Source organism: Syngnathus floridae, chromosome 22, assembly GCF_059516105.1.
Source record: "Syngnathus floridae isolate MCC-2025c chromosome 22, RoL_Sflo_1.0, whole genome shotgun sequence".
Classification (NCBI taxonomy): domain Eukaryota; kingdom Metazoa; phylum Chordata; class Actinopteri; order Syngnathiformes; family Syngnathidae; genus Syngnathus; species Syngnathus floridae.
The window spans coordinates 1,436,613-1,460,996 of record NC_142434.1 but is presented as its reverse complement, the minus strand read 5'-3'; the positions used below and the strand labels follow the sequence as shown (position 1 = coordinate 1,460,996).

Sequence of the window (24,384 nt, the reverse complement as noted above, 5' to 3'; positions counted from 1 at the left end):
ATTAGCCTACATTATGGTCTGTCTAGCAAAGCCTTGCGCTTCACTGCACCGGCCTCATTTAACCCCCACTGTGACCCTCACAGAAATAGAGCCCTTGGGGGGGGGGACATCTGGGAAGTTGTTGTCGTTCCTTGGGAAAGTCCCGACACGGCCACCGCCGTATGGTCAGCAGAAAGGAGCACATTTGTAAAAGCAGAAGTATGCAAGTGTAATAATAACAAACCCTCCCCAAAACAATGTCATGGTGACGTCACCAAATATGGGCGTGTCCTGTGAATCCTCTTATTTGCTTAGGCTGCAAGGAATTTAAGCAACTTTGGGCTTGTGTTGTTTGGCCCGTGGAAAAAATGACACCTACTCAGTTTGCGCTATTAGGAAGAAAATAGCGGTTTGCTGCTCCACATCTGCTGACATGTTTTCCCCACTTTCGCTCTTTGCACTGGCCCAGATTCCCCGGCCCCCACCACCGCATCTGCGCGGCATGTAAGCGAGCTGAGCTGAGCTGCGCGCACCGGCGAGGAGGGGGTGGAAACAAAAAAACAAAAATGGACTTCAAATCGGAGCTGCTCAAGTCCATCTGGTACGCGTTCACCTCGCTGGATGTGGAGAAGTGCGGGAAAGTCTCCAAATCTCAGTTGAAGGTAAGTTGCGAGTTTTTATTGACGTGGTTGCCGTAGAGGGGGGAAGCACTGGAAGGGCAAAGGGCATTAAAGTGGACTTTTCCCTTTGAGTCACGCTCCTGGGTTTTGTTTTTTTTTGTGTTGTTATCTGAAGTAAAATATATGTCAAATATTTAACATCACTTAAGGACTTTCTTTAAAATAAATAGTAATAATGACAAATACTTCCTGCTTGCTTGAGTGGAAGCTCCGCTAGGTAAAAAGATTCCAGGGAACTTGTGGAAAGCTGCCCTGACATGTCGCAATTTCTTCCTGCTCCTGTGTGTTAGTTATTATGTCTCATTTTTCAAAAAATGAGGCCAACAATAAGTTGGTGTGCTGGCCTTCATTTAGAGTCACGCCCTTTTCTATTACTTTATTATTGTATTTCTAATGAATATTTGTATTTAAAATGGTGTTGTGGTATTTTATTTAATCCACATGATAAAATTGCATGTCAAATTTGCACTTATGTAAACAGGGATTTTAAATTGTCTTAATTGGCTTTTTCACCATATATGATAATTGTTGTCATTGAGGTGCTTTCCCACAACTTGTACACGGTGCTGAACATCCCACACGACCCCGTGGCCTTGGAGGAGCATTTCCAGGACGACGATGACGGCCCCGTGTCCAATCACGGCTACATGCCCTACCTCAATAAATACATCCTGGATAAGGTATTGTTTGGAATCCTGCCGGCGTTGTAATGTGTTTAACGCCATGTTGTGCATTGCAGGTGAAAGAGGGCATGTTCGACAAGGAGAAGTTTGACGACCTGTGCTGGACGATGACCATGAAGAAGAACCGAAAGGGGCCGCCGCCAGAAGGGGCGCTGTTGTCCGAGAGGAACTGCTTCAAGCTCTTTTGCCTGTTTAACCTTCTCTCTGAGGACCGCTACCCGCTGGTCATGATCCCGCAGGAGGTAAGCGAGGGAGGGGGGGGGGGGCGGAAAAGCCGGGCAGGGCGATTTTCAACTTTACAGTTAATGAGGCTCTTCCTTCCTGTGATTTCCCAGGAATTTTTTTTTGCAGCTTTCCTGAGTCCCTTCATTTTCTTTATTTATTCTATTATAATCCTGAAGAGGAATTAAATTTGCTCTCCAGGTATGAAAACAATGTTCCTTGTATCTTACTAACAATATATTAATGATTGAACAAGGTGGAATATCTCCTGAAGAAAATCTGCAGCGCCATGAGTCAGGAATGGGACGGCAAGCCCCTGGAGGACTTGGTCTCCCAGAATCCAGAGCTGCATGAAGAAGGCTTGTCCGTTTGGAGCTTCCTGGAGCACATGGACGCCGGACGCCTGCTGCGCTTCACCGGCGCCGAGGCCTTCAGCCTGGCCCTACACGAGGTCTTCCTGGAGATGTACCACAACGTCCTAAAGCGGGTACGTAAGCCGGCCGCCGTTTACTCGAAGTTGATCTTATAATATGGCGTGACGGCGGCAGGGCTACATGTGGAAAAAAGGTCACGTGAGGCGGAACTGGACGGAACGCTGGTTCGTACTCAAACCGTCCTCCATGGCCTACTACGTCGGCGAGGACCTGAAAGACAAACGAGGAGAGATCCACCTGGACAAGACCTGTGTCATTGAGGTCAGTCGGGGGCGCCAGGATGGCAACTGGTCACTTGGATGGTTCTAATCATCTGCTCATTGCAGCCCATTCCGGACAGAGAAGGCAAACGTTGCTTGTTCTGTGTCAAAACTCACAACAAAACGTACGAGATGAGCGCGTCGGACCAGAGACAGAAAGTTGAGTGGACGCAAGGTGGGTGCGACAAACTTTCGAATCGTCATAACTGGATGGGAATCAAGTGTGTGTTTGCGCATATCCAGCCGTGCAGACGGCCCTGCGTCTTCAGAGCGAGGGCAAGCCGTCGCTTCACCGCGAGCTGAAGGTCAAGAGGCGGGTTCAGCGGGAGCACAGCCAACGGGAACGCAGCTGCAGTGCCCGCAGCAGCTGCAGCAGCCAATCGGAGGACTCCAGCAACTTGGAGGCGGAGCACGCTGATAAGGACCGGCAGGACTTGGAGATAGAGAGCATCATACAGGTCAGACTTGGGGACTCTTCATGAGGGACGCTTATGCACGTATTCACAATTTTGTGTCTTGTAGCATGCAAGGGAGCTGGAAACCCGGCGGCGGGAGGTGGAGGAACGGGAGAGGAGGAAGCAGAGGGAAGTTCAGATGGAGCTGGAGAGACAACTTGAAGAGGCCCAGATGGTCAGTTGGTTGGTGTTTTTTCGGCACTGTCTCTTGGGAATAATAAATGCTCACGTGATGTGGTGCCAGATGAGGGAGAGCATGAGGGCGGAGATGCAGGAGAGGGCCAAGGAGGCCGAGCAGCAGCGGCAGAGGATACAAGAGCTGGAGGTCACGCAGCGCAAAATGGAGGCCGCGCTCAACATGGAGATCCAGGCGCGGATGGAGGAGGAGAGGGCCAGGCAGGAGCTGGAGAGGTCACTCACACCCAAACACACGACCACAAGACATCTTAAAGACTTAAATGAATGCAATAAATAAATATCCTCCATTTTTGCTGTCCCGCTTATAGACTGCTGGAGGCCGAGGAGGAGAAGAAGCAGCAGTTCCAGCTCCTCCAGGAGCAGCAGCGGGTCCTGCGCAGCCTCAGCCCCGACGAGGACAGCGACACGCCCGACACGGACCACGACCATGACGTGGACCTCCAGACTCCCGACGCCCTTCACTCAGCATCCCTTGAACTCCGAGATTTGCAGGCGTCACGGCAGAGAAGCCACCAGCGTTTGGAGGTGAGAACTTCTTTGCCCAGTTTCACGTTTGCACCGTAACGCCTTTCTAATTTGGATGTATCCATTCCAGGAAGTGCAGGAGAAGCTAAGGAACGCCAGTCAACATGTCCGCCACTGGAACGTCCAACTCAACCGCCTCATGAAGCCCATCGGCCCTGGAGGTTCACACGCTTTTTACTTTTCACATCCCTGAGATAAATACTACAATCATGTTAATGTCTTTATTCTAGAACGTTTGGAACATCGCTCCACCAAACATTCGTGTCCTAAGAAAGAGGGCGCCCTGGCCAGCAATGAGTTCATCTCCAAGTTCAAGATCCGAGATGCTCGCAATCCCGGCACGCTCAAGGAGTACCGGCACACGCCGGAGGAGAACATGGGGGCGCTACACCTGTCGGACGACTCGGACGAGGCTGCGGAAACTTCCAACGGGACAATCTGATCAACTGGAAATTAACAGTGTTGGTATTTATAGTGACTGACAGCAAGAGCTGCGACAAAGTCCACATTTCAGCAGGACAGAGATTTACATTTTTTTGTATAATACATTTGATGGTTAATTAATGCTGCAGATTCCTGGACTCCTTAATTTTTAAAAACATCTATCATTCATCTTACAAGAAAATAGTTATACTTTTATTAGGGAAAAGTAATAATGAATCTGTTTAATAAGTAAAGTCTTGTTTTACAAGAATTAAAACATTTTTAATGAGAATCAAGTTGGCTTTTAATTTGATTTGAACCTTGTCTGAAACTACGAATTAATTCATTTGACTAAATATTTCTCTCTTAAAATGTTCACGTAAGACTCGACTTTGAAGTAATTTGATCACTTCTCGTTAGGTTACTGCTTTTTAGTTTCACGACTGATTTATGTAGTAACCACGTAAGACCACAAGACGGCAGCAAAAAGTTCAAGCAAGACAAAACGCAATTATCAAAACCCGGAAATGAACGCTAGTAAAACCCGGAAGTGAACGTCGGTGACGGAATCAAATATGGCAGCCTCCTTAGCGCTTCATGCCGAACCATTCACGCATGTTATTTCCACGCCAAATGTATTTTGTTGATATTTAATTACATTTATATTATAGCTCATGTCGGCCTCGCTGGTTGCAGCCTCCGTCCGCTTGATCAGACTGCGGTTCCCACTGCAAAGGACTCTATCCACCATCCAGCCCGGCAATGGCTCACCTTCTTCCCTGCCGACCGAGCCAAGACCCTGGAAGAACCCGGGCGACCGCTCCGTGCTCCTTTTCCCCGGCCAGGGCAGTCAGTTTGTGGGCATGGGTCGAGGGCTTTTGCGATACCCCAACGTCGGAAACATGTTCGAGGTGGCCCGGAAGATCCTCGGCTACGACCTGCTGTCATTGTGCCTAAACGGCCCCGAGGAGGAACTCACAAAGACGGTGCACTGCCAGCCGGCGGTGTTCGTCATCTCCCTGGCTGCCGTGGAGAAGCTCAACCATCAAAATCCCAAAGTAACCATCGAGTCAAATCAGATTTATTTATATAGTTTTTGCAAATCTTTGTGTTTGTGTCATCAGGCCATTGAGACGTGCGTCGCCGCCGCCGGCTTCAGCGTGGGCGAGTTTGCCGCACTCGTCTTCTCTGGCGCCCTGAGCTTCGCTGAAGGTAAATACGCCTCCACGTCTTCATCGCTGGCGTCCAAACTCTGCCTCTTTTTCTCCTTCAGCTCTGTACGCGGTGAAGGTGCGCGCCGAGGCCATGCAGCGGGCATCGGAGCTGGCACCCAGTGGGATGCTGTCGGTGGCGGGCAAGGCTCAGGCACAATACAAGCACGCCTGTCTCCTGGCCAAGGAGCACTGCCGCGAGTTGGGTCTGGAGGAGCCCGTGTGCGCCGTGGCCACCTTCCTCTTCCCTGACGGCAGGGTGATCGCCGGACACCGCCAGGCGCTTGACTTCCTGCAGCAAAACGCCAAGCGGTTCCACTTCCTCAGGACTAAAATGCTCCCCGTCAGCGGCGCCTTCCACACGCCGCTCATGAGCGCCGCAATCGAGCCCCTCCGAGATGTTCTGCGACAGATTGAGGTCAGGATTCAACTGCTATTACCTCTCCCAAGGAGGTTGTGAAGGTCATGTGTGCGTTTTGCTTAGGTACGCCGTCCCGAAATCAACGTCTACTCCAATGTGGATGGCAAGCGCTACATGAGCGAGGACCACGTGCGGCGCCAGCTGACACGGCAGCTAACGGCGCCCGTCAAGTGGGAGCAGACGCTGCACGAAATATTCGAGCGGGCCCGTGGCGAACGCTTCCCGTGCGTCTACGAGGTCGGGCCCGGCCGGCAACTGGGCGCCACGCTGCAGCGATGTAACCGCAAGGCCTTCGAGGGATACACGCACGTCGACCCAGTTGACGATGACGAACAATGACGCAAGAGGTGGGAACAAAAAAAAAAAAAAGACAATTTGATATCTTCCAAACTAAAGTGACTTTTAAAAAGAACAATTTGCAGTCTAGCGATTTTATTTTGGTGAAAAAACAGAAAGTCCAGCTCCCTTCACGTCAGAAGACAGTCCAGTGTCCCAATACTTTTGACTTAAAAAATGCTACATACGTAGATGTGTATATGTATATAAGTATACACTACATATACTTATATTAGTATACACTTTTGACACAAATATTAGCATGCATATTTATATATTTTTGTATCAATCAATATAATTATATATGTATATAAAGTATATACTGTATTTGTATATATAGTGTGTATGTATATATACAGTAAATACTTTATATACATATATGTATATATAATTATACACATGTAAATAGTAATGATTTAAATGTATAGATAGAAGGTGATAGGGGCTGTAGAAAAACAACTTTCTTGGTGTGTGTTTTTGTCAAATCGATATCAAATATAAAGCAAAGTAAACAGCAAAAACCCAAAAGGGGCATTCATTTTCTCTTCTTTTGCCAAAAGTCCTGCTTAAGGCCTGTTCTGCCAACCCAGAAGTAAAAGAGCCGCTGTCAGAAGCGCTCCGCCGGTGAGATCGCTGCAGCTTTCCGGTTGGAATGTCGACAACTGGGGGCAGAAAAAGTTACTTTTAGTTGGCGCAATGCAACAGCAGAACATTGAAGTCGGATTTGTCATTACCCAGAATGCTCCACTTTCAATCCGCAAGCCCCACAATGGTCGCCTCACTTCACTATGGAACAACAACGCTTTAGTTTGTCAACACAATTTGAGACATGGTTGAGTGGTGACTTTACCGGATCCGCGGGTTCTGGGTTCGATTCCGCTCCAGCTGGTCCCCGATGGCGGCCAGCTGGCGACCCACCGACCGCATGGAAAGGCTCGCGCTCCTGCGTTAAAATAGAAATTAAGTTCAACCTTGATCGCAGGCACAAAAATATTGGGACACTTATTAAAATAATTTATTCATGCCCCTAAATTTGGATGTATTGTGTTTAAAAACCTGAAAGTGCCGTCCAACAGGGGGCCCGTGATGTCATCACCAGGTCCTGCCTGGGGGATGGACGAGCCGACGACGGCATTGGCGGCGCGTCTCGGCTCTCGTGTTTGCTCCACCATGTTGTTCTCTGCAGAGACGCCATATATGCAAAGTACGGTCACGTGCGTGTCTGTGTGTGCGTTTGCGTAACGTTCACAAACAGGCTGTGTCAACAATGAGGCTGGTGGTGGCGTTGTTATCCTCCGTCCTGACCAAACAGGCTTGTCGAGAAAGGTGACATCATGCGTTGGCATAACAGTTGTAGGTCACGTACACCTCTTTATAATACTCTTAATACTAATACTTTTAATGTTTGATAAAAACTTTTTTTAATCATGTTTCATCAAGTTCATTTGCTCGGCTTGAACCGGCTTTTCAAGCACTTCCTGTCTGTCGATGCAAATTGTCCATTTCCATAATTCAACTGCTGCTCACATATTGCCGTACAAACTACCCAAAGGTATTATTTGTAATTATATTATTGCTGTTATAACATCCTAAAAAGTAATCTGGCGTAATCTACAGAAGCTGAACTAGGCCATTGTCACAACAAAGAGATGAAGTCATCGCCCACGTGCAAAGGTCATGTTTCAGATCACAGACATTTTTCACGTTATGCGCCTCATGGAAAATAGTTTCACCGTAAATCAGACCTTTTTTATAATCAAATGAATACTCAAGTGTAAAAAGAAGGTAAACATACCTTAAAAGTAGATTAAAACGGACGCCGCCCTGTAAGAAACACAATAACATTAGGATTAAAAATATGTATCAATATATATTTATATTTAGGTATTGTTTTCCTTGAACTTACAGCAGCGTCCTTTAATCTCGTCGCTGTCGGGTAACTGCCAAAGATCACGCTTGGCCACGCCTTTACCACCTCATGAGGAGGGAGGGAAATATATGACTTGTTTTTGGGGTGTGGTGCAGCTAGTCACACTCCTTTCATTATATATTTTATTACATTTTAATTTAAAATGAAATAAACAGTATCACCAATTAAATAACTATACAAAGGTACAATTTTATACACTAATAATATAAACTATTTATACATTTCATTTTTAATATGTATATAAGTGTCATTTTGTAATGTCTGATAAACATTTTGATGAGTTTAGGATTTTAAACCTGTTTTTTGTTTGTTTTGCTACAACAGCACCCTCTAGCGGTCAACCAGAGATAGTGTTTAAGCCAGCCTGATGAATCCAGCGTCGTGTATTTACCATGCTAATTTAGTAAAATAAACAAATGAAAACACCGGCCAAAATTTTCTTAGTAAATATAGTACTTTATCCCGGAATAGTATGCTTATAAAAAAAAATGTAATGTCTTTTATTGTACATTTGAACAAGCGTTTCTGTTGCTAGGTGGCTTAACCTTCCGACAACCCCGGAAGTCAACCGTTGACATAATTTCGACGTTTATTTAGTAAAAAATCAGTAAAACACATTTCTGTGGTTCAAATATAATATTATTATAGTGTTAAATAATTTAATTTAGAAAATATATATTTTTTTACATTTTCTTGTTGTGGAAAAAGACCGGAATAAGTGTCATTACTTATGACGGTAGGATAAATAGAACAATCTTTAAATGCACAAACTGTCATTGAGTTTCATTTTACTGAGGACTTGTTTGCTTTTACACCTTTTGTAAAATATTTTCGGATCACTTTTTTTCCGAGTTAAAATAGACAGGTTTATACTGCCCCCAGCAGACGAACTGAGGTAGTGTTTCTCATTGCACCTTGGTTGCTAGGTTATCCTCGCGAAAAACATTCCATCCTAAAATCACTTTCACTTCTCTTTTCCTTTCTTAAATCCAGCTTAAAAAAATATTCTTACTCAAATTTAACAAACGTTACTGCTAGGTTTTTATTATGTAGGGCAATACTTGTCGCCACTCCTTCCTCGTCGCGTCACTCGGATCGATAAATTGCTGCCTGGGCTTCGGGCGCTAACTTATCAGTATGGAGTCGATTTAATTTCTCTAACTGGAGCTTCCGAGGGACCAAGGCCTGAGTCGATTCAGGCCGGTGAGGGTGCACCAGGGACGGGCAGGCGGGAGGGCGGTGCCGAGAAGAAGGATGCAGCATCCTGCTAGTTAGAGGGACAACCACTGATGACTGTTCACGTTGATCGACTGGTAAGAAATTCTTAACTATCACATAAATTATTCATATTTATACTCACTTTTGCTTTTTTTTTCTCACCCGGTTCTTGCAGTGGGAAGGAACATGGCCGGTAAGGTGAAGTGGGTGACAGATATTGAGAAGTCAGTCCTTATCAATAACTTTGAGAAGAGGGACTGGATTCCAGTGACGGAAAATGACGACTGGAATTTTTACTGGTAATTAAAAACTAACAATGTATTGTACTTAAATTATAAGGTCGAATTAAATTGTCTTCATGATTCTATGGGCTTTCATTTATGTTGAAGTAACAAATGGCTTGCATGTTTCTAACATGACAGGATGAGCATCCAGACCATCCGCAATGTGTTCAGCGTGGATACGGGTTACCGTCTGACTGACGAGCAGATGGTCAACCACTTCCCCAACCACTACGAGCTGACCAGGAAGGACTTGATGATCAAGAACATCAAGCGCTACCGCAAGGAACTGGAGAAGGAAAGCAACCCGCTGGCCGAGAAGGACGACAACGGCAAATACATCCATCTCGGTTAGTGAGCGACTTCAGTCATCGGCAGTTTTACCGACTCTTTTGTGTTTTAGATTTCGTCCCGGTGACATTCATGCTCCCGGCGGATTATAATCTCTTTGTCGAGGAGTTCCGCAAGAACCCGTCCAGTACGTGGATCATGAAGCCGTGCGGGAAGGCACAAGGCAAAGGCATCTTCCTCATCAACAAACTGTCCCAGATCAAAAAGTGGTCGCGGGACAGCCGCACATCCACGTACGTTACAAAAACAACTCGTCAGTAACATAACATTGCATGGTTTGGTAGGTGCTGCTGTTTTGATTAGCAACTCATAGTTAATTCTTTCGTGCCTGTTTAAAAGAGTCCCTGAATTGAGTTGATTATAATGACAATTTTTTTTTCTGTATGGCAAATGGAGGGCATTTAAAAAGTTTTCCTTCGAGCCGGATTTGAACCAGCGACCTAAGGATTTCTACTTTTTTTTTTTACTACAGTCCTCCGCTCTACCAACTGAGCTATCGAAGGTTGTACAATGTTGCGTTTAATGTTTGACTAAAATCCAAGTTCCTTCCAGGTTCATGGCGGCCTCTAGTGGCAAGGAGGCCTACATCATCTCCTTATACATTGACAATCCGCTTTTGATTGGAGGGAAAAAGTTTGACCTGCGTCTCTACGTGCTGGTCACCACGTATCGGCCGCTCAAATGCTACATGTAAGACCCCAGCCAACCTATTCAGGTTATTTAAAATCATGCAATCTATCGTATGACTCCTTATTTCTTGTCAGGTACAAGCTGGGTTTCTGTAGGTTCTGCACGGTGAAGTACACGCCGAGTACAAGTGAGCTGGACAACATGTTTGTGCACCTTACCAACGTGGCCATCCAGAAACATGGAGTAAGGCTTGTGATATATTGCATCACGTAATAGTTGTGGCGTCATTCCGCTGTCGTCCGTCCACACAGGACGACTACAACCACGTCCACGGTGGCAAGTGGACGGTGAGTAATCTGCGTTTGTACCTGGAGAGCACCAGAGGAGAGGAGGTGACCAGTCGGCTCTTTGACCAGATCCACTGGATTGTGGTGCAGTCCTTAAAGGCAGTGGCTGTAAGTGTTAAATTGGGACTTGTTTTGTAAAGTACAAATGTCACATTCATTTGTTTTTCCACATTTTTTCCCCAGCCCGTGATGAACAATGACAAGCATTGTTTTGAGTGTTATGGTTATGACATCATCATCGATGACAAGCTCAAGCCATGGCTCATTGAGGTGGGTCAGTAAAGCATAAAAGAATAATAATTAACAGAAAGGTTGATTTGATTTACATGACATTTTTCGCGTAGAGGAATAGAAATTAAAACATGCCATCTAAATCATCAAAATGGGTAATTTTGACGCGGCCCCTTTAAGTCCGCCATGTTTGTGTAGCCCGATGCTAATGTGTTAGCAAGCTCAGCTAAGTGACGCTACTGTACATATACTGGCGCTTTTACGACCATCAACTTCACCGGAATAGTCTTTGCTCGCTTACGAGTGATTTTACAGTTTTTGTGTCGCGATCAAAATGCCATTGACAAGTATGGGTTTTGTATATGATTGGTAAAATGGCGCCTATTCATATCGCCTTCGATAGCTCAGTTGGTAGAGCGGAGGACTGTAGAGGCATACGCTGAGATCCTTAGGTCGCTGGTTCAAATCCGGCTCGAAGGAAATTTTTTTTTTTTGGGTGCAAAATCTTTTTGTTAATAAAGCTAGTAATTTAAAAACACACACATTACAAGTATTTTTACTGGATGACATTTGAATGCAAATATGTGTCCAGGTCAACGCGTCGCCCTCACTGACGTCCAGTACGGCCAACGACCGCATCCTCAAGTACAACCTCATCAATGACACCCTCAACATCGTCACGCCCAACGGCGAGATGCCGGACAGCCGCTGGAACCGAAGCCCGCCGAGAGACGCCCTGGGGAACTATGAACTTCTGTGAGTCCTGAAAATGACTCGTTGCTATGGAAACCAGAGATGAGTTTGGCCTCCTTGTCACTTAACTAAATTGTTGCAACCCTAGATTTGGTCGCTGGTTCAAGATCTTCTCAAAGTAGTTATTTTTCAAACAATACAATATGCCAAGGTCACTTAAATTGTTACACAATTGGACTTCATTCATTTGAACTTCCCTTCCAAAAAATACTTCATAAAATGTCCTTCGAGCCGGATTTGAACCAGCGACCTAAGGATTTCAGCTTTTGCCTCTACAGTCCTCCGCTCTACCAACTGAGCTATCGAAGGATACAATTTCAACCCTCTTATTGATTTGTGTGTAGGTATGACGAAGAGCAGGCGCAGAGCGACAGCGCCGAACTGCGGAGCCGCTCGGGTCAGTCGCTGGGGTCAAAGGGCGCTAAGGGCAGCGGCGTCAACAGCGGCACCGCCCGGTCCGCTGCGGCCACCTGGAAGTGATGCACTTTTTAACAATAATGCTCAACATGGATTCAAAAGAAATACTTTTGTATGTTATTACATTGTATTGTGCCTCGTTTTGCCTACAACTGCTCTTGTAGAATGTTATTTTATTTGCCCACTAGCAATGCATATGGTTTATAAAATTAAAATGTTTGCGGAATTGCTCAATTGCAATGTCGTCATAATAATGTGTTAATGTTTAAAAAGTATTTGTGTATATTATATTAACCTGTAAACGTTTCAGAAATGTTACTTTATGGATGGAAACTTTGAGGGATCGCAGCTGGTCCAGCGGATGTGGCGTCACAATCGAAGTGCTTGGGTTTTTCAGAGTAAAGTTAGAGGTTGGGCAAGTACCACACTTGTTTTATTTTGAAATTGACATCACAACCGGATATAAGACATTTTGGGGCAATCGACGGTGGTGTCATACAGTCGCTCGCTGGTGGGACCGCTTCTCCCGGAAAAAAGGGACAAACTCCTAAAACCAGCCCGACTAAGTATATCAACCAGCAACTCGGACATAAAATCATCGATCCGAGCGAACTTGTAAGAGGTAAGAGCACAACAGCACGTTGATTTTGTTCATTCTAACTTTATTTTTCTTTTTTAACGGCGATGGCTAATTTGCTAACACCAAAGGGAGCGGGGCACGGCTAACTAGTCAAAGTTGCGTTTTAATACGAATAAGAAAGTAAAAGTAAACTGCGACGTGTAAAGTGAAAAAGTCTTGTCATAAAAACAAAATTCGAACATTGGATGACATTATAAGTGTTAAGACTTGGACAGACGTGACGTTGATTTAACTTGGGCGTTAGAAAATGTCAATATTGGGCTTTAAAGTGTGCAATAAATGGTGAAATGATTAGTAACTGTTGAATCAAGGAGTGTAAAGTGATGAAGGGTGGGGCAGCCTCACCTCCTGATCCACGTCCTGTACCCCCCCCCCATTCGCTTGACATTCCCTGGACATAACATTAGGAACACCTGCAATGGACAAAAACATATTTGAGGTATCCATTTTAATAGTTGGGACCTTTTTTTGTACAATAATGTGATTTTACTTTATCATAGCACTGGTGAAAGATAATTTCCTTTTTCCTGCTAATGTGAAAACAACAACAAACCCCAAGAAAGGCAGCCAGCCAGCCAGCGTGATGGTCCCCCTCCCCACTACCATGCAATGCCGAGTTTCCCTTTATTCTGTTCCTCTATGAAGTTCTGGCAAGCGCAGTGGAAAATGCTTGAACCTGCACAGAGCAAATGGCATTGTGTCGCAAAAGAGGATTTGCCGCAGAGCGACACACAAACCTGAGGTCACAACCTTCCACCCTGTCATGGAAATGTGCACTTTTCGGTGTTTCTGGGATTTAGCAACATCTCGGGACGGAGTAGCTTGGCCTTTTGTGCAACAAAAGAAGGAAGTGGAAACAGAGCTTCCTCTTAACTGCGATAATTTTTTTTATTTACTTATGTAACTTGCCTTTCTAGATATTTCACTTTTAACCCAGTTGGCGCCTCTTTCAGATCAACTTTCAATATTCACATCGGGTCTAGTCAGCTGACCACTGATCTCATTTCCCTCCAGCGACTTAAGTTAACGTCAAACACCAATGTGGGAACTCTCTCAACGTTTCCCAGGTGGATCTCGAAAGCACCAAAATTCCATCAGGCTTATGACAGCGGCTCCCAAGTGGCCATCATTGTTGTGTTTGATTACGTCACGGCTAAGCTCCGTAATCTACAAAGCACAACTCTGCCAATTTTTGGAGGATAATTCAATTAAGCGCCATACTGATAGGATTTCAGATTTGGCAAATCGCAACCGTGACAATTGTGTAACCAACCCTGACCTTCACCGTGGAGTTTTCCCACCGAGTTCGATTTCACTCGCGAAGCACTGGACTTCAGACTTTTGCCGTGTCAACAACCGTGTGTACACTCGCGGGTCAAGTCACGTTTGGTTCCTCCTGGCCTTTGATTCGTTCGGATGTGGCCGCAAGAACAGAATGGGCTTCTACAATGACTCTTTGTGTACGTGTGTGTGAGTCTAGATCTATGTAGTGTGTATGGATGTGTTCATGGGGCCACAATAAGATCCACTGTGCAAGCTTGCCAGCGAACCACGGGTCACTGACCAGCATCACACACACTCCTAGCGTTTGCTCCCATTTGGCAAACATGTGTGTCCAGTCCACAGTTTGCTATTGCAAACCTGTTAGCCCAGGTTGTCAGCAACGCTGGAATTAAGCGGAAAATTGGCGGACAAGTGTCTCGGATGTGAGCGGGGCAGCTGCAGCGAGGAGGAACCAGTGCATGTGAGGAATAATGAGAGCTTTTCAATTAATGGAGAGGAGGAGGAGGGGGGATGGAAACAGAGACAAGTCTGTGGTGGGTTGAAGCAAGCGGAAGTGTTCCTGCGCACATTTTAAAAATATTGTAATACAACCTGGTTAACTCTCCCCCCTGTCCTGTTTTTTGCAATCTTCTCCAGTCTACTTGTCACATCCGGCAGCAGCCATGTCGGGCTCCTACGACGACTCCATGATCGACGTCTCCAGCGATAGCTTCTGGGAGGTGAGGAGGCGCCCGTCACGGAAAGACTACTGAGAGCTGTCATTTTTATTATTTTTTTTCCACCCCTCTGTTGTCAGGTGGGCAACTACAAGCGTACGGTGAAGCGGGTGGACGATGGCAACAGACTGTGCAACGACCTCATGAGCTGCATCCATGAGCGGGCGCGCATCGAGAAGTCGTACGCCCAGCAGCTGAGCGAGTGGGGCAAGCGCTGGAGGCAGCTCATCGAGAAAGGTCAGGCGGCAATTCGGCGGTCTTTGGTTTTACTGTTTGTTGTTGTTTTATGCAGTGGTGGACCGATGTTTTAAATGTGAAGGTGTTTTTGTTCCCCCCCTGGCCAGGCCCCCAGTATGGCATGATGGAGCGAGCGTGGTCATCGCTGTGCACGGAAGCGGAGAAGGTCAGCGAGCTGCACATGGAGGTGAAGGCGGCGCTGATGGGCGAGGACTTTGAGAAGCTGAAGAACTGGCAGCGCGACGCCTACCACAAGCAGATGATCGGCGGCTTCAAGGAGACCAAGGAGGCCGACGACGGCTTCCGCAAGGCGCAGAAGCCCTGGGCCAAGAAGCTCAAAGAGGTACACGTGCTCGCTTAGTCAGCGCCGACACATGACGCCTGACTCATTCTTCCAGCTGCTCGCCGCTTTTCTGTTTCCCAATACTTTCTGGACTCGGTCAAGTTGCAGCGCTCTGACAGCGGCAAAACATTCCACGCGGAGCTTTCAAGTTGCCTCCCAGCTGGCATTCCTCACGACCCCGAGCCTGATATCCTGTGCATGTCTGTGATGTCACCAGGGAAGGGGCGGGCACATCCTGGCCCGCCTTTGAAGAATAGAATTTTGTAGCCATGGAGATTTATTGACCAACGGCGGGACAAGTGGCAGAACGTCGGGAGGAAATGAGGCTTATTAGCAGCGCTGGAAAATGACAGGAGGAGGTGGGGGGGGGGGGGTTGAGGCCCCTCGCATCGCGACTTGTAGAAACTTGCGGAGAGCAAACTATGTGTGACGACGGCCCTCCAGTTGTGACTATTTCTAGAAGAGAGATCTACAAAAAAAGAAATTTTCATTCTGTTTAATTAGGAACCACAACATCCACACAGTAGATCCAAATTAATCCACCAAATCAATTTCCCAGGTGGAGACCATGAAGAAGATGTACCATTCAGCCTGCAAGGAGGAGAAGCTGGCGGCCAGCCGGGAGAACAACAGCAAGCTGGAGAGCAACAACAATCCCGAAGTGCTGAAGAAGCTCCAGGAGAAGGTGGAGAAGTGCCAGCAGGAGGCGCAGAAGGTAACAACCTCACTCCCCACACCCCTGAAGCCGCCATCCATAATTGGGTCACCCTTCTCCTTATCCAGACAAAGGAACGCTACGAAAAGTCCCTGGAGGAGCTGGACAAGCTGACGCCTCAGTACATGGAGAACATGGAGCAGGTCTTTGAGCAGTGGCAGCAGTTTGAAGACAAGCGCATTCGCTTTTTCAAGGAGCTCCTGCTGGAAGTCAAGCAGCACTTGGACCTCTCCACCAATCACAAGTCGGCAAACACGGCCACAATCGGCTCTCCGGCAAACAAAAAAACAACGAAAGGTTAACGTACTTTGTCGTTAGGTTCCAGACGATCTACCACACGCTAGAAGACACCATCGCCGCTACGGACGCCGAGGAGGACCTGAAGTGGTTCCGGTCCAACCACGGTCCTGGCATGCCGATGAACTGGCCTCAGTTTGAGGTAAAGCGCTGCAAATTTAGCACTTAAATTCTTCACTGCCCAAGTTTGGCATCAGGGAAGCAGAGATCTTCCAGGAACGTGCAGGATCAGCCATTTGGAAGATTGTAGCTTTTCACTAACGTCCACATTAATCTCCACCTGCCTTCCCTTTCCTCCAGAACTTGGACTGGTCCCACGTTCACTCCTTTAAGAGAAGGTCCATTGTAGTGAGTGCTCTCCGTATCACCACGGCTACCAACAGATAGGGGAGGGGGGGGGGTGGAGCATGTCGGGATCCTTCTTCATTCACGCTAACGCTCTCCCTGCTTTCATTCAAGTGCGTGTCCGCGAGGACGGCAAAGCAAGACCTGAAGGAAAAGCGGTCGAGTCCTTTCACACTGGCCGCATGTTTTTTTTTTTCCCTCCCTGCTTGAATTTTCTGGCTGCCTCGCATCTCATGATCCAAATGCGTCAAGCCGCAGCAGTCGTGTCAACGCATGCAACAAATTTGACGGGACGTCGGCAGTGTGAAAGGGGCTACAGGGTCCGGGGTTCACCTCTGGTGGCGTAGAGATTTCCTTTATTGATTTAAAAAAAAAAAAAGACTTTTTGGAGAGAATGATAATGACTTTTGAGATGAGGTTTTGTCAAATATGTGCCTTGGCTCAGCAGAAGTTGCATCCAAGCAAATATGCTGCCCCCTTCTGGTTTGGAGTACACTATGCTGGCATGTTCTCAATGTGGCACCTGGCGAGGATTTGATTTGGGAAAATGTAGAATTTTGCCCTCCACGAGATGCTCAGCTGCGTTTCTGCATCGCAGGACTGGTCCATAGACCTGAACCGGACCCTCAGCAGGCGGGGGACGAAGAAGACCTCCGAGGGCGTCACGCTGACGGGCATCAGTCAAACCGGCGCCGACCAGCCGGTTCAGCCGCTCAAGACCAACAACAGCAGGTACATGTTGCAACTGTCTTTTTTTAGTGGCTGCGCTCTGCACACAAACACTCCCCCCCCCCCCCCCCCCCCTCCCTCCCTCGTCCGCTTATCTCGGAACCATACATGGCGACATCCTGTGCAGGAATGCGCCGAACAAGTTGCGTAAGACACGGCGCTGGTGCAGCTGTCTCCCCGGCGACCGCAAACGCTCGCAGTTTGTCGGGAAAGACGTCTTTTGATGCATACTTGAACCCGGGCCAAAAGCGGCGGTGTGGAAATATCGCTGTTGCGCGCCGCGTGACGATAAGGTGGCGGAATGTTCGCTTTGGACAAATGAAACACCTGCACGAGAAAATGAACTCTAATAACCCAGCGGGCCGGACTTACTCGCTCCAAAGTGTCCGATTTCATAAGTGCGCGAGAGGAGTTAACGCCAGGAATGCGGGTCATGGGAAGCGTCTGACCTCTATATGTGTCTTTTAAGAAGATGAAGCTACAGGCGCTTTGTTGACTGCAACATAAGCAAAGTTACATTTGCAAGGAGCCGTGTTTATGAAACAATCCGTCAGGATTCACTCGAGTGCGCTTACAAACACACTGCTGTCGTTGTCATCACGGCTGTCCATTTGGGGGCGGGGCTATCTGCATGCTCAGGGATCATCTGGAAGTTTCCCAAGCAGGAAGCCGTCACATCACCTTATGTACGTTTGTGTGTGCGTGGCTTTCTCAGCGTCCACTCTCTCATTGTGTCCCGAAGCATTAGCCTGAGCGCGCCCGCAAAAGCGGGCTTCAACCCGTTCGAGGAGGACGACGACGATGAAGAAGAAGAGCGGGAGGCGGAGGTGGCGGAGGTGGCGGAAGTGGCGGAGGAGACGCCGCCGCCACTCAACCACATCAGTGACAAAAAGGAGGAAGTGAAAACGTTGGTTGATACACCCGCGCTTGTCCTTTATGTGGCTCTTTTTTTTTTTTTTTTGTGGTTGAGGACTCTGCTGGCTACCTCCATCTTTGCATCCTTCCGCAGGTGGCACCGTTGCATGGTGACCCGCTATGTCGCACACTTGTGACGTCTTTGTGTGTCTGTCAAATGCTATGATCTCACAGATCTGACTGTAAATCATTTCTCCTGTCGGGACGTTCCGGTGGCGGTCGTCCAAAATTTTCCGCTGGCTCCAATCACTTGTGTGCCTCAATGATCTGCTTGCGGCTTTGTTCCCACATGCCACGTCACTTTTCCTGATTTCCTCTCGCAAAAAAACAGCTCAGTGGATACGTCAGGATCCGCCGTGACGGCTTATCGTCTTGTCCACCCTCCCTCTTAACGATGACCTTTCGTGTCCTGTGCCCAGCGTCAGCAGCGCCGAGAGGACCCCGGACTGGTCCGACGAGGACACGACCGCCAACCCCTTCTCGGCCAACGGCGACGGCAACCCGTTTGAGGACGAGCCGGCCTCCCCGGTGGTCTCGGTGCCCGTCCGGGCTCTGTACGACTACGAGGGGCAGGAGCAGGACGAGCTCACCTTCAAAGCGGGTATGGCACTCAACTTTAGGGTCCCGTAAGCGCCAAAGAGCCCAACTTGATCTGATCTCCCCACAAGGTGACGAGCTGACCAAAATCGGCGAAGAGGACGACCAGGGCTGGTGCAAAGGTCGACTCAAGGACGGCAAAGTCGGGCTCTACCCCGCCAACTACGTGGAGGACATCCAGTAGTGACCACAAGTGAGTCAAGTCGACGGAGACAAAGGTGGCCTTCTCGCCAACATTTCCCGTGTTTTTGTGTGGCGTGGTCAGAGAAGTGAGCCCACAAAAGGACCTTCCCAAGATGGAGGATCACTTAAGTTTGACATTAAGACACTTGTTGATGCTGTTACAAACTAAAAAAAAAAAAAAAAAGGCTCATCAATTAAAATGCAGTAAACACTGGGCCTGATGGAAGGTTTCATTAAACGCAAGCCGCCATGGACTTCGACACGATTGGGTGGGTTGGTGGTGGGCTTAGTTCACGTGACTTGATTTCAGTCTAGTGGCGCCCTCGTGTGGTTCACGTCGGGGTTGAAGTCTACTTTGGCACTGCACTTGAATGTAAACTCACTGATTGTATTTTGTTCATGAGCTGTCCGCCGACTATAAATGCTGTTGTTGTACATTCAACCACTGACCTAATTATATGCAGTCCTCTCTACTTTTGATTCTAGATTGTATGTACATATATATATTTTTTGCCTTTTATTCGACACTGAATATCTTCCAGAAGGCTTGAAGCGCCACCTCAGTTTCAAGTATGGGAGTTTTTTTTGTTTTTTTTATTATTCAATACGGCATACAACCGCAGCAAAATATGGTATTTTGTTACAGGCACATGTAAATGCCACAAATTAAGCTTTTGAATGGTAGGAAGTTGATAATTGTTAATTTATGATACCCTTAAGTGCTCTTTGTTCTGTTCAAATGCTCTGACTGAGAATCAGTTTGTACAAAAATTGAATGTTTTATTTTATTCTCCTACTTTCCAACGTGATAATTTCTCTCTTTTTGCATGGGGCCAAATTCTTACAATTAATCGGCTAGTCTATGAATTGTTACTGATGTAATACTTTATTCCATTTTTTTTAAACAAATCAGTTATGATGATGATAGCCTTGCCCTGGGAGACATTTTTCATTTGCATTGTGTAGCCATGATTTCATGATTCAAAAATGAGAGCGCGAGAGAAGCCAACCCTGGTGCCTTTAAATCCAGAAACGATGAATTCCAAGTTTTTGCCAAGTTTTCAGGACACATACGTTGTCATTTGCACAGCTCATGTTTGTAAATGTTGTCACACACAACATAATAAATGAATTTATTGCAGTAACGTATTGACTTTGGTGTTTGTTGGACGCACACTAGAAAATGTATCAAGGAAGCCATTTAATTGTTTATTTAGCGTGAATAGCCTCGCAAACTACATTACCCACAATGCACTGCAACCACAACTTAGCCACGTGCTATTTTCAGCCAATCACAGGCGAGCTAGAATGTTTTCCTCCTGAAACGTACGTGTCACTTGGCTTATAATTAAACATAAACGCGTTTCTATTTATTTTCCTACCAGCTACCACCCGCTTAAAGAATCATGGCGGAACCCAGCAAGCAAGACATTAGTGCCATTTTCAAGCGGCTTCGCTCCGTTCCCACGAATAAGGTGAGACTTTAGCTCCTCTCGTAACAAGGAAGTAAGTCGACGTCTGACACGTCGCACCGTCACGGTTAGCATAAAAGTTAGCAACCCGACTTTAAATAACGACACAGTAAGTGTGTTTGTGTGTTAATTTGATTTATTGACAAATAATGTTCACGTGGAAGCAACTTCGGAAGAGTAATTAGGTGTCAGCTAATTACTAGCTGGTTGACAGGAATGAGTTTGGGTAGCTTTTATTTTGACAGTTAAGTGTCATTTAATGACTTCTAAATGTTCTACACCCAATTACTATAATAATAAAAGACAATTAATATTTCCACAAGTTTTTAACGTCTGCTTCACTTGTGTGTGTGATCTAGTTTGAACAACAGCTGTTACCTCTTAGCTTAGCTTTTGTTTGTGTTGATGAGTTGTATAAAGTTCTATTCAATACTAGTTTTGTTTTTTTTTTGTTCCCAGGCTTGTTTTGACTGCTCAGCGAAAAATCCCAGTTGGGCCAGCATCACATATGGCGTGTTCCTGTGTATAGACTGTTCGGGAACGCACAGATCTCTAGGTGTGCACTTGTCCTTCATCAGGTGAGTCAATATTACGGGTGCATTTTACAATGGTTGCATTTCTAATACACTTTGGCATGTAACAAACCATGATCTTCTTGTCAACAGGTCCACAGAGCTGGATTTTAACTGGTCATGGTACCAGCTGCGATGCATGCAAGTGGGAGGCAACGCCAACGCGGTGAGCAGAGCCGCACGCAAACCATAAACGACGGCGTGCTGACCTCATTTCCTGTCTAGGTGTCGTTCTTCAACCAGCACAGCTGCACGGCCAACGCCGCCAACGTCAAATACAACAGCCGCGCCGCTCAGCTGTACAGAGAGAAGATCAAGACGCAAGCCACGTACGCCACCAGAGCACATGGCACAGAGGTAACAAAAATATCTTCAATGTATGGATTTCGTCATCTATTCATTTGCATATTTTGTCTTCGTAGCTTTGGTTGGACAGTCAGGGTTCGGCCCAGACGGCGTCGCCAGAAGAGAAGCACGATGATTTCTTCAGTCTCCACACACAGGTTCAGGAAGTTCCGGAAAATATGGCCAAAATGAGCCTCAGCTCTGTGACGTTTGACGCGGAAGGCAACGTGGAAGAAGGTACTGGCATTTCTGTCTATTTATATGCATATTCATATCAATGCATCTCGTGACTTTCAGGCAATGCAGAGAACGGGCCCAGTGTGGACCTGCTGAGCGCTTCTCCGAAAGCCAATCCAGGTTAAACGCTCATTCGCTCACTTGCGCATTTTCCTGTTTAATAATAAAATCTGTCGTGTTCTTCCAGAACCCTTGTCTCTTCTCAAGAAGAAGCCGGGCGGCACCAAGAAAACGGTACGTCCACATACACCTCTCGTGTCTCGCTATCTTATGTAACACTCGAGTGTGTGTGTGTTTCGTCCTCGCAGATGGCCGCCAAGAAAGGCGGCCTGGGTGCTCAGAAGGTGAGCGGGAAGAGCTTCAACGAGCTGGAGAAGAAAGCGCAAGCTGCCGACAAGCTCCGGGAGAAGGTGGAGGACGTGGCCGGCGACAAGAAGAACAACACTAAAACGGCCGAGTCCATGTGAGGACACGCTCGGATTATGTACCTAATGTTGTGTCCGCTCAGCGTTGAATCCATCCAATGATGTGCTCTCAGTGCGCCATCCTTGCGTCTGGCCTACCAAGACCTGGAGGAGCAGAGGAAGAAGGACGACCAGAAGCTGAAGAATCTGGACGGGAAGAAGCGGGAGCAAGCGGAGAGGCTGGGAATGGGGCTCGGGGTCAGGAGGTACCCTGAGAGCAGACCTTGGAGGTCCAAAACACAAAAACCAGTTTGTTTCTGACGTGTCAGTTCTCTCGCCCTATAGTGGAGTGTCTCACTCGGTGACGTCCGACATGCACATCATCCAGCAGGAGCGCCCCCTGGCGTCCAGGACAGGCAAACAGGCGCGTTTCACCGAAGACTACGACGACTACGATGACGACGAGGACAGCTTCGGCTCAGGGTAGGATACGAAGAAAAAGTGCCGAGCTTTCGTATTTTACACGGCCGCTCTCTCTGAAACCATCTCAGGGTCCTGTCCCGTTACGAGCACAGCAACTCGTCAGACTTTCTCTCCCGATGGAGCAAGAAACCCGAACCGGACTTCTTCTTGACGTCGGCCATCACCTCGCTAGATGATAGGTGAGAAGGTTCTGACTCGATTTCCATCCGCTGTGATGACGTCAAAGTCTGCTTGCAGGCCCGCCCCACGCAGGAAAGTAGACCCGGCACCCGTCCCAGACACGGGAGAAGCTCGCAAGAAGTTCGGCCAGGACGTCAAAGCCATCTCCTCAGATATGTACTTTGGGAAGCAAGACAACACAGAGGTACAGATATTGTTTACAGATTTTTTTTGGGGGTGCATTCTCGCACTAGCTTCTCTTTGTTGTTTTTTGTCTCGGCTAAATGAGCAAACTTAATGTCAGACATTTCAAAAAAAAATTTGCTTGTTGGCAGTACGAAGCCAGATCACGCCTGGAGAGACTCGCCGGGAGCTCTGCTATAAGTTCAGCTGACTTGTTTGACGATCAGAAGAAGCAAGTCGGTGAGTATCTCGGACTGGTCGGTAACGATACGCCAGTGTGAGCGTTTTGGTCTTTTTTTTTTTTTATTTCTCCGATTGCAGCCAGCTCGTACCGCCTGACCAACGTGCTGCCGAGCGCTCCCGACATGACGCAGCTGAAATTGGGGGTGCGCAACGTCGCCGGAAAGCTCTCGGTCATGGCCAGCGGCGTCGTCAACACCATCCAGGTCTCCGCTCGTCATCGCCCAAACGCTCGTCTCCGTTCCTGAACGTCACATTTGAATTTTTGTGTGTGTGTTTTTAGGACCACTACAGCTCTTGAAGGATGAACAAATGGCTCAAGTCCAAGGTGATGATTTTTGTATTTAGTGACATGTTGGACAAAACATTTACATCAACAATTGAAGCTTTACAAAGACATTTTTTTAGCTTTGAAAAAGGCCAAAGTTTGTGAATAATTTCCTCTTTCGGCATGTAAATACAGCCAGAGCCAATGTTATGAAGTTTAAAAAAAAAAGTGTCCTTTCTAATGCTGCAAAGTGCTCTTAAGTATCTTGGATGGCCTTGTCAATTCATCTTAAGCTCATTCGAATAGTTCTTTAGGAAGTAGCAACACATCAGTCTGAATATTTTTTTGGGGGGAGGGTTAGAGCCTGCAGCTTAGCGTGTCTTAGCATAAATGCTAATATCAGATGATGGTAAAAATGACAAAAAAAATGAACAAGTGCACTTAGTGTGTGACTGGAACTTTTGCACTATAAAGCAGGATGTATTTCTTTGTTCTTATAATTAGACACTTTAAATATTTTAAGGGATTTTTGCCGAGCCCTTTTTTGTAACTTGAATACGTTGAAGGCAAATTGTTAATTTGGGCATTGATGTAGGCAGATGGTGCCACTCTTGTTTTAAGGTTAAATATTAGAGCTGGATATTTTATTTTCTTGAATCAGTAGATGTGTTGAAGCTGGGAGTCGGAGCTACTAAATGTTTATTTCCGCTATTCCACAATGTTTTTGTCCAAAGTTAGAATTATTATTATGCTTTACTGTGGAGTGATCTAGTTACATTTTTGCCTCTTTCTTTTTTGCATTTTGCCAAAATTGGCAGCTTTTGCTTGAATGTACTTTAAAGTTGTGTTAACTGAAGTAAATGTATCAATATTGAAATAGTTGACATGTACTGCTGTTTACCCAAGTTACATCTATATATAAAGGACTTTGTACAAGCTACTGGCAATCATATGGTTGACAATGTTTTTGGGAGCATTTAAAATAAACATGCTTGCATTTATGTATGATTATTTTATTATTATTAAAAAGCTTAT

General features: G+C 46.6%; 6 protein-coding genes and 3 non-coding genes across 12 annotated transcripts; 6 read left to right on the top strand and 3 right to left on the bottom strand.

Moving 5' to 3' along the window:
* The first annotated feature begins 287 nt into the window (after positions 1–287).
* def6c (DEF6 guanine nucleotide exchange factor c) lies at positions 288–4,151 on the top strand. Its single transcript, XM_088366485.1, has 12 exons — positions 288–641; positions 1,199–1,339; positions 1,399–1,584; positions 1,821–2,051; positions 2,113–2,259; positions 2,325–2,433; positions 2,502–2,716; positions 2,781–2,888; positions 2,958–3,124; positions 3,220–3,436; positions 3,507–3,597; positions 3,667–4,151. Exons 1-12 carry the CDS (start codon positions 546–548, stop codon positions 3,876–3,878), a joined length of 1,920 nt encoding a protein of 639 aa, XP_088222611.1. The 5' UTR covers positions 288–545; the 3' UTR covers positions 3,879–4,151.
* Positions 4,152–4,410: 259 nt separating this feature from the next.
* mcat (malonyl CoA:ACP acyltransferase (mitochondrial)) lies at positions 4,411–7,257 on the top strand. Its single transcript, XM_088366492.1, has 4 exons — positions 4,411–4,917; positions 4,984–5,071; positions 5,133–5,488; positions 5,555–7,257. The coding sequence occupies exons 1-4, from the start codon at positions 4,534–4,536 to the stop codon at positions 5,828–5,830; spliced, it is 1,104 nt and encodes a 367-aa protein (XP_088222618.1). The 5' UTR covers positions 4,411–4,533; the 3' UTR covers positions 5,831–7,257.
* Positions 5,907–7,853, bottom strand: LOC148379114 (uncharacterized). Its single transcript, XM_088366494.1, has 6 exons — positions 7,734–7,853; positions 7,623–7,651; positions 6,884–7,007; positions 6,678–6,770; positions 6,562–6,613; positions 5,907–6,489 (listed from the first exon to the last, which is right to left on the bottom strand). The coding sequence occupies exons 3-6, from the start codon at positions 6,997–6,999 to the stop codon at positions 6,394–6,396; spliced, it is 357 nt and encodes a 118-aa protein (XP_088222620.1). The 5' UTR covers positions 7,000–7,007; positions 7,623–7,651; positions 7,734–7,853; the 3' UTR covers positions 5,907–6,393.
* ttll1 (tubulin tyrosine ligase-like family, member 1) lies at positions 7,376–12,219 on the top strand. The gene is made up of 10 exons (XM_088366491.1): positions 7,376–9,070; positions 9,151–9,274; positions 9,398–9,606; positions 9,660–9,840; positions 10,160–10,297; positions 10,372–10,480; positions 10,549–10,692; positions 10,768–10,854; positions 11,408–11,571; positions 11,913–12,219. Exons 2-10 carry the CDS (start codon positions 9,162–9,164, stop codon positions 12,046–12,048), a joined length of 1,281 nt encoding a protein of 426 aa, XP_088222617.1. The 5' UTR covers positions 7,376–9,070; positions 9,151–9,161; the 3' UTR covers positions 12,049–12,219.
* Positions 10,020–10,110, bottom strand: trnay-gua (transfer RNA tyrosine (anticodon GUA)). The gene is given in 2 exon segments: positions 10,020–10,055; positions 10,074–10,110. It is a non-coding gene; the product is annotated as a tRNA-Tyr (tRNA).
* Positions 11,209–11,295, top strand: trnay-gua (transfer RNA tyrosine (anticodon GUA)). The gene is given in 2 exon segments: positions 11,209–11,245; positions 11,260–11,295. It is a non-coding gene; the product is annotated as a tRNA-Tyr (tRNA).
* On the bottom strand, positions 11,791–11,877 carry trnay-gua (transfer RNA tyrosine (anticodon GUA)). Its single transcript is given in 2 exon segments — positions 11,791–11,826; positions 11,841–11,877. It is a non-coding gene; the product is annotated as a tRNA-Tyr (tRNA).
* A 222-nt stretch (positions 12,220–12,441) lies between the features above and the next one.
* pacsin2 (protein kinase C and casein kinase substrate in neurons 2) lies at positions 12,442–20,131 on the top strand. Of its 4 annotated transcripts, XM_088366486.1 has the most exons (12): positions 12,442–12,607; positions 14,546–14,628; positions 14,706–14,862; positions 14,970–15,205; positions 15,765–15,920; positions 15,989–16,164; positions 16,239–16,359; positions 16,518–16,565; positions 17,161–17,294; positions 18,034–18,198; positions 18,626–18,807; positions 18,875–20,131. In XM_088366486.1, exons 2-12 carry the CDS (start codon positions 14,572–14,574, stop codon positions 18,985–18,987), a joined length of 1,545 nt encoding a protein of 514 aa, XP_088222612.1. In that variant the 5' UTR covers positions 12,442–12,607; positions 14,546–14,571; the 3' UTR covers positions 18,988–20,131. The 4 variants fall into 4 exon arrangements, with proteins under 4 accessions (XP_088222612.1, XP_088222613.1, XP_088222614.1 ...); XM_088366487.1 differs by lacking the exon at positions 16,518–16,565; XM_088366488.1 differs by lacking the exon at positions 18,034–18,198.
* A 133-nt stretch (positions 20,132–20,264) lies between these two features.
* Positions 20,265–24,350, top strand: arfgap3 (ARF GTPase activating protein 3). Its single transcript, XM_088367530.1, has 15 exons — positions 20,265–20,461; positions 20,918–21,036; positions 21,124–21,196; positions 21,256–21,387; positions 21,453–21,612; positions 21,673–21,732; positions 21,800–21,846; positions 21,921–22,075; positions 22,151–22,282; positions 22,362–22,499; positions 22,568–22,678; positions 22,737–22,863; positions 22,994–23,081; positions 23,163–23,287; positions 23,365–24,350. The coding sequence occupies exons 1-15, from the start codon at positions 20,393–20,395 to the stop codon at positions 23,380–23,382; spliced, it is 1,554 nt and encodes a 517-aa protein (XP_088223656.1). The 5' UTR covers positions 20,265–20,392; the 3' UTR covers positions 23,383–24,350.
* The last annotated feature ends 34 nt before the right edge of the window (positions 24,351–24,384 follow it).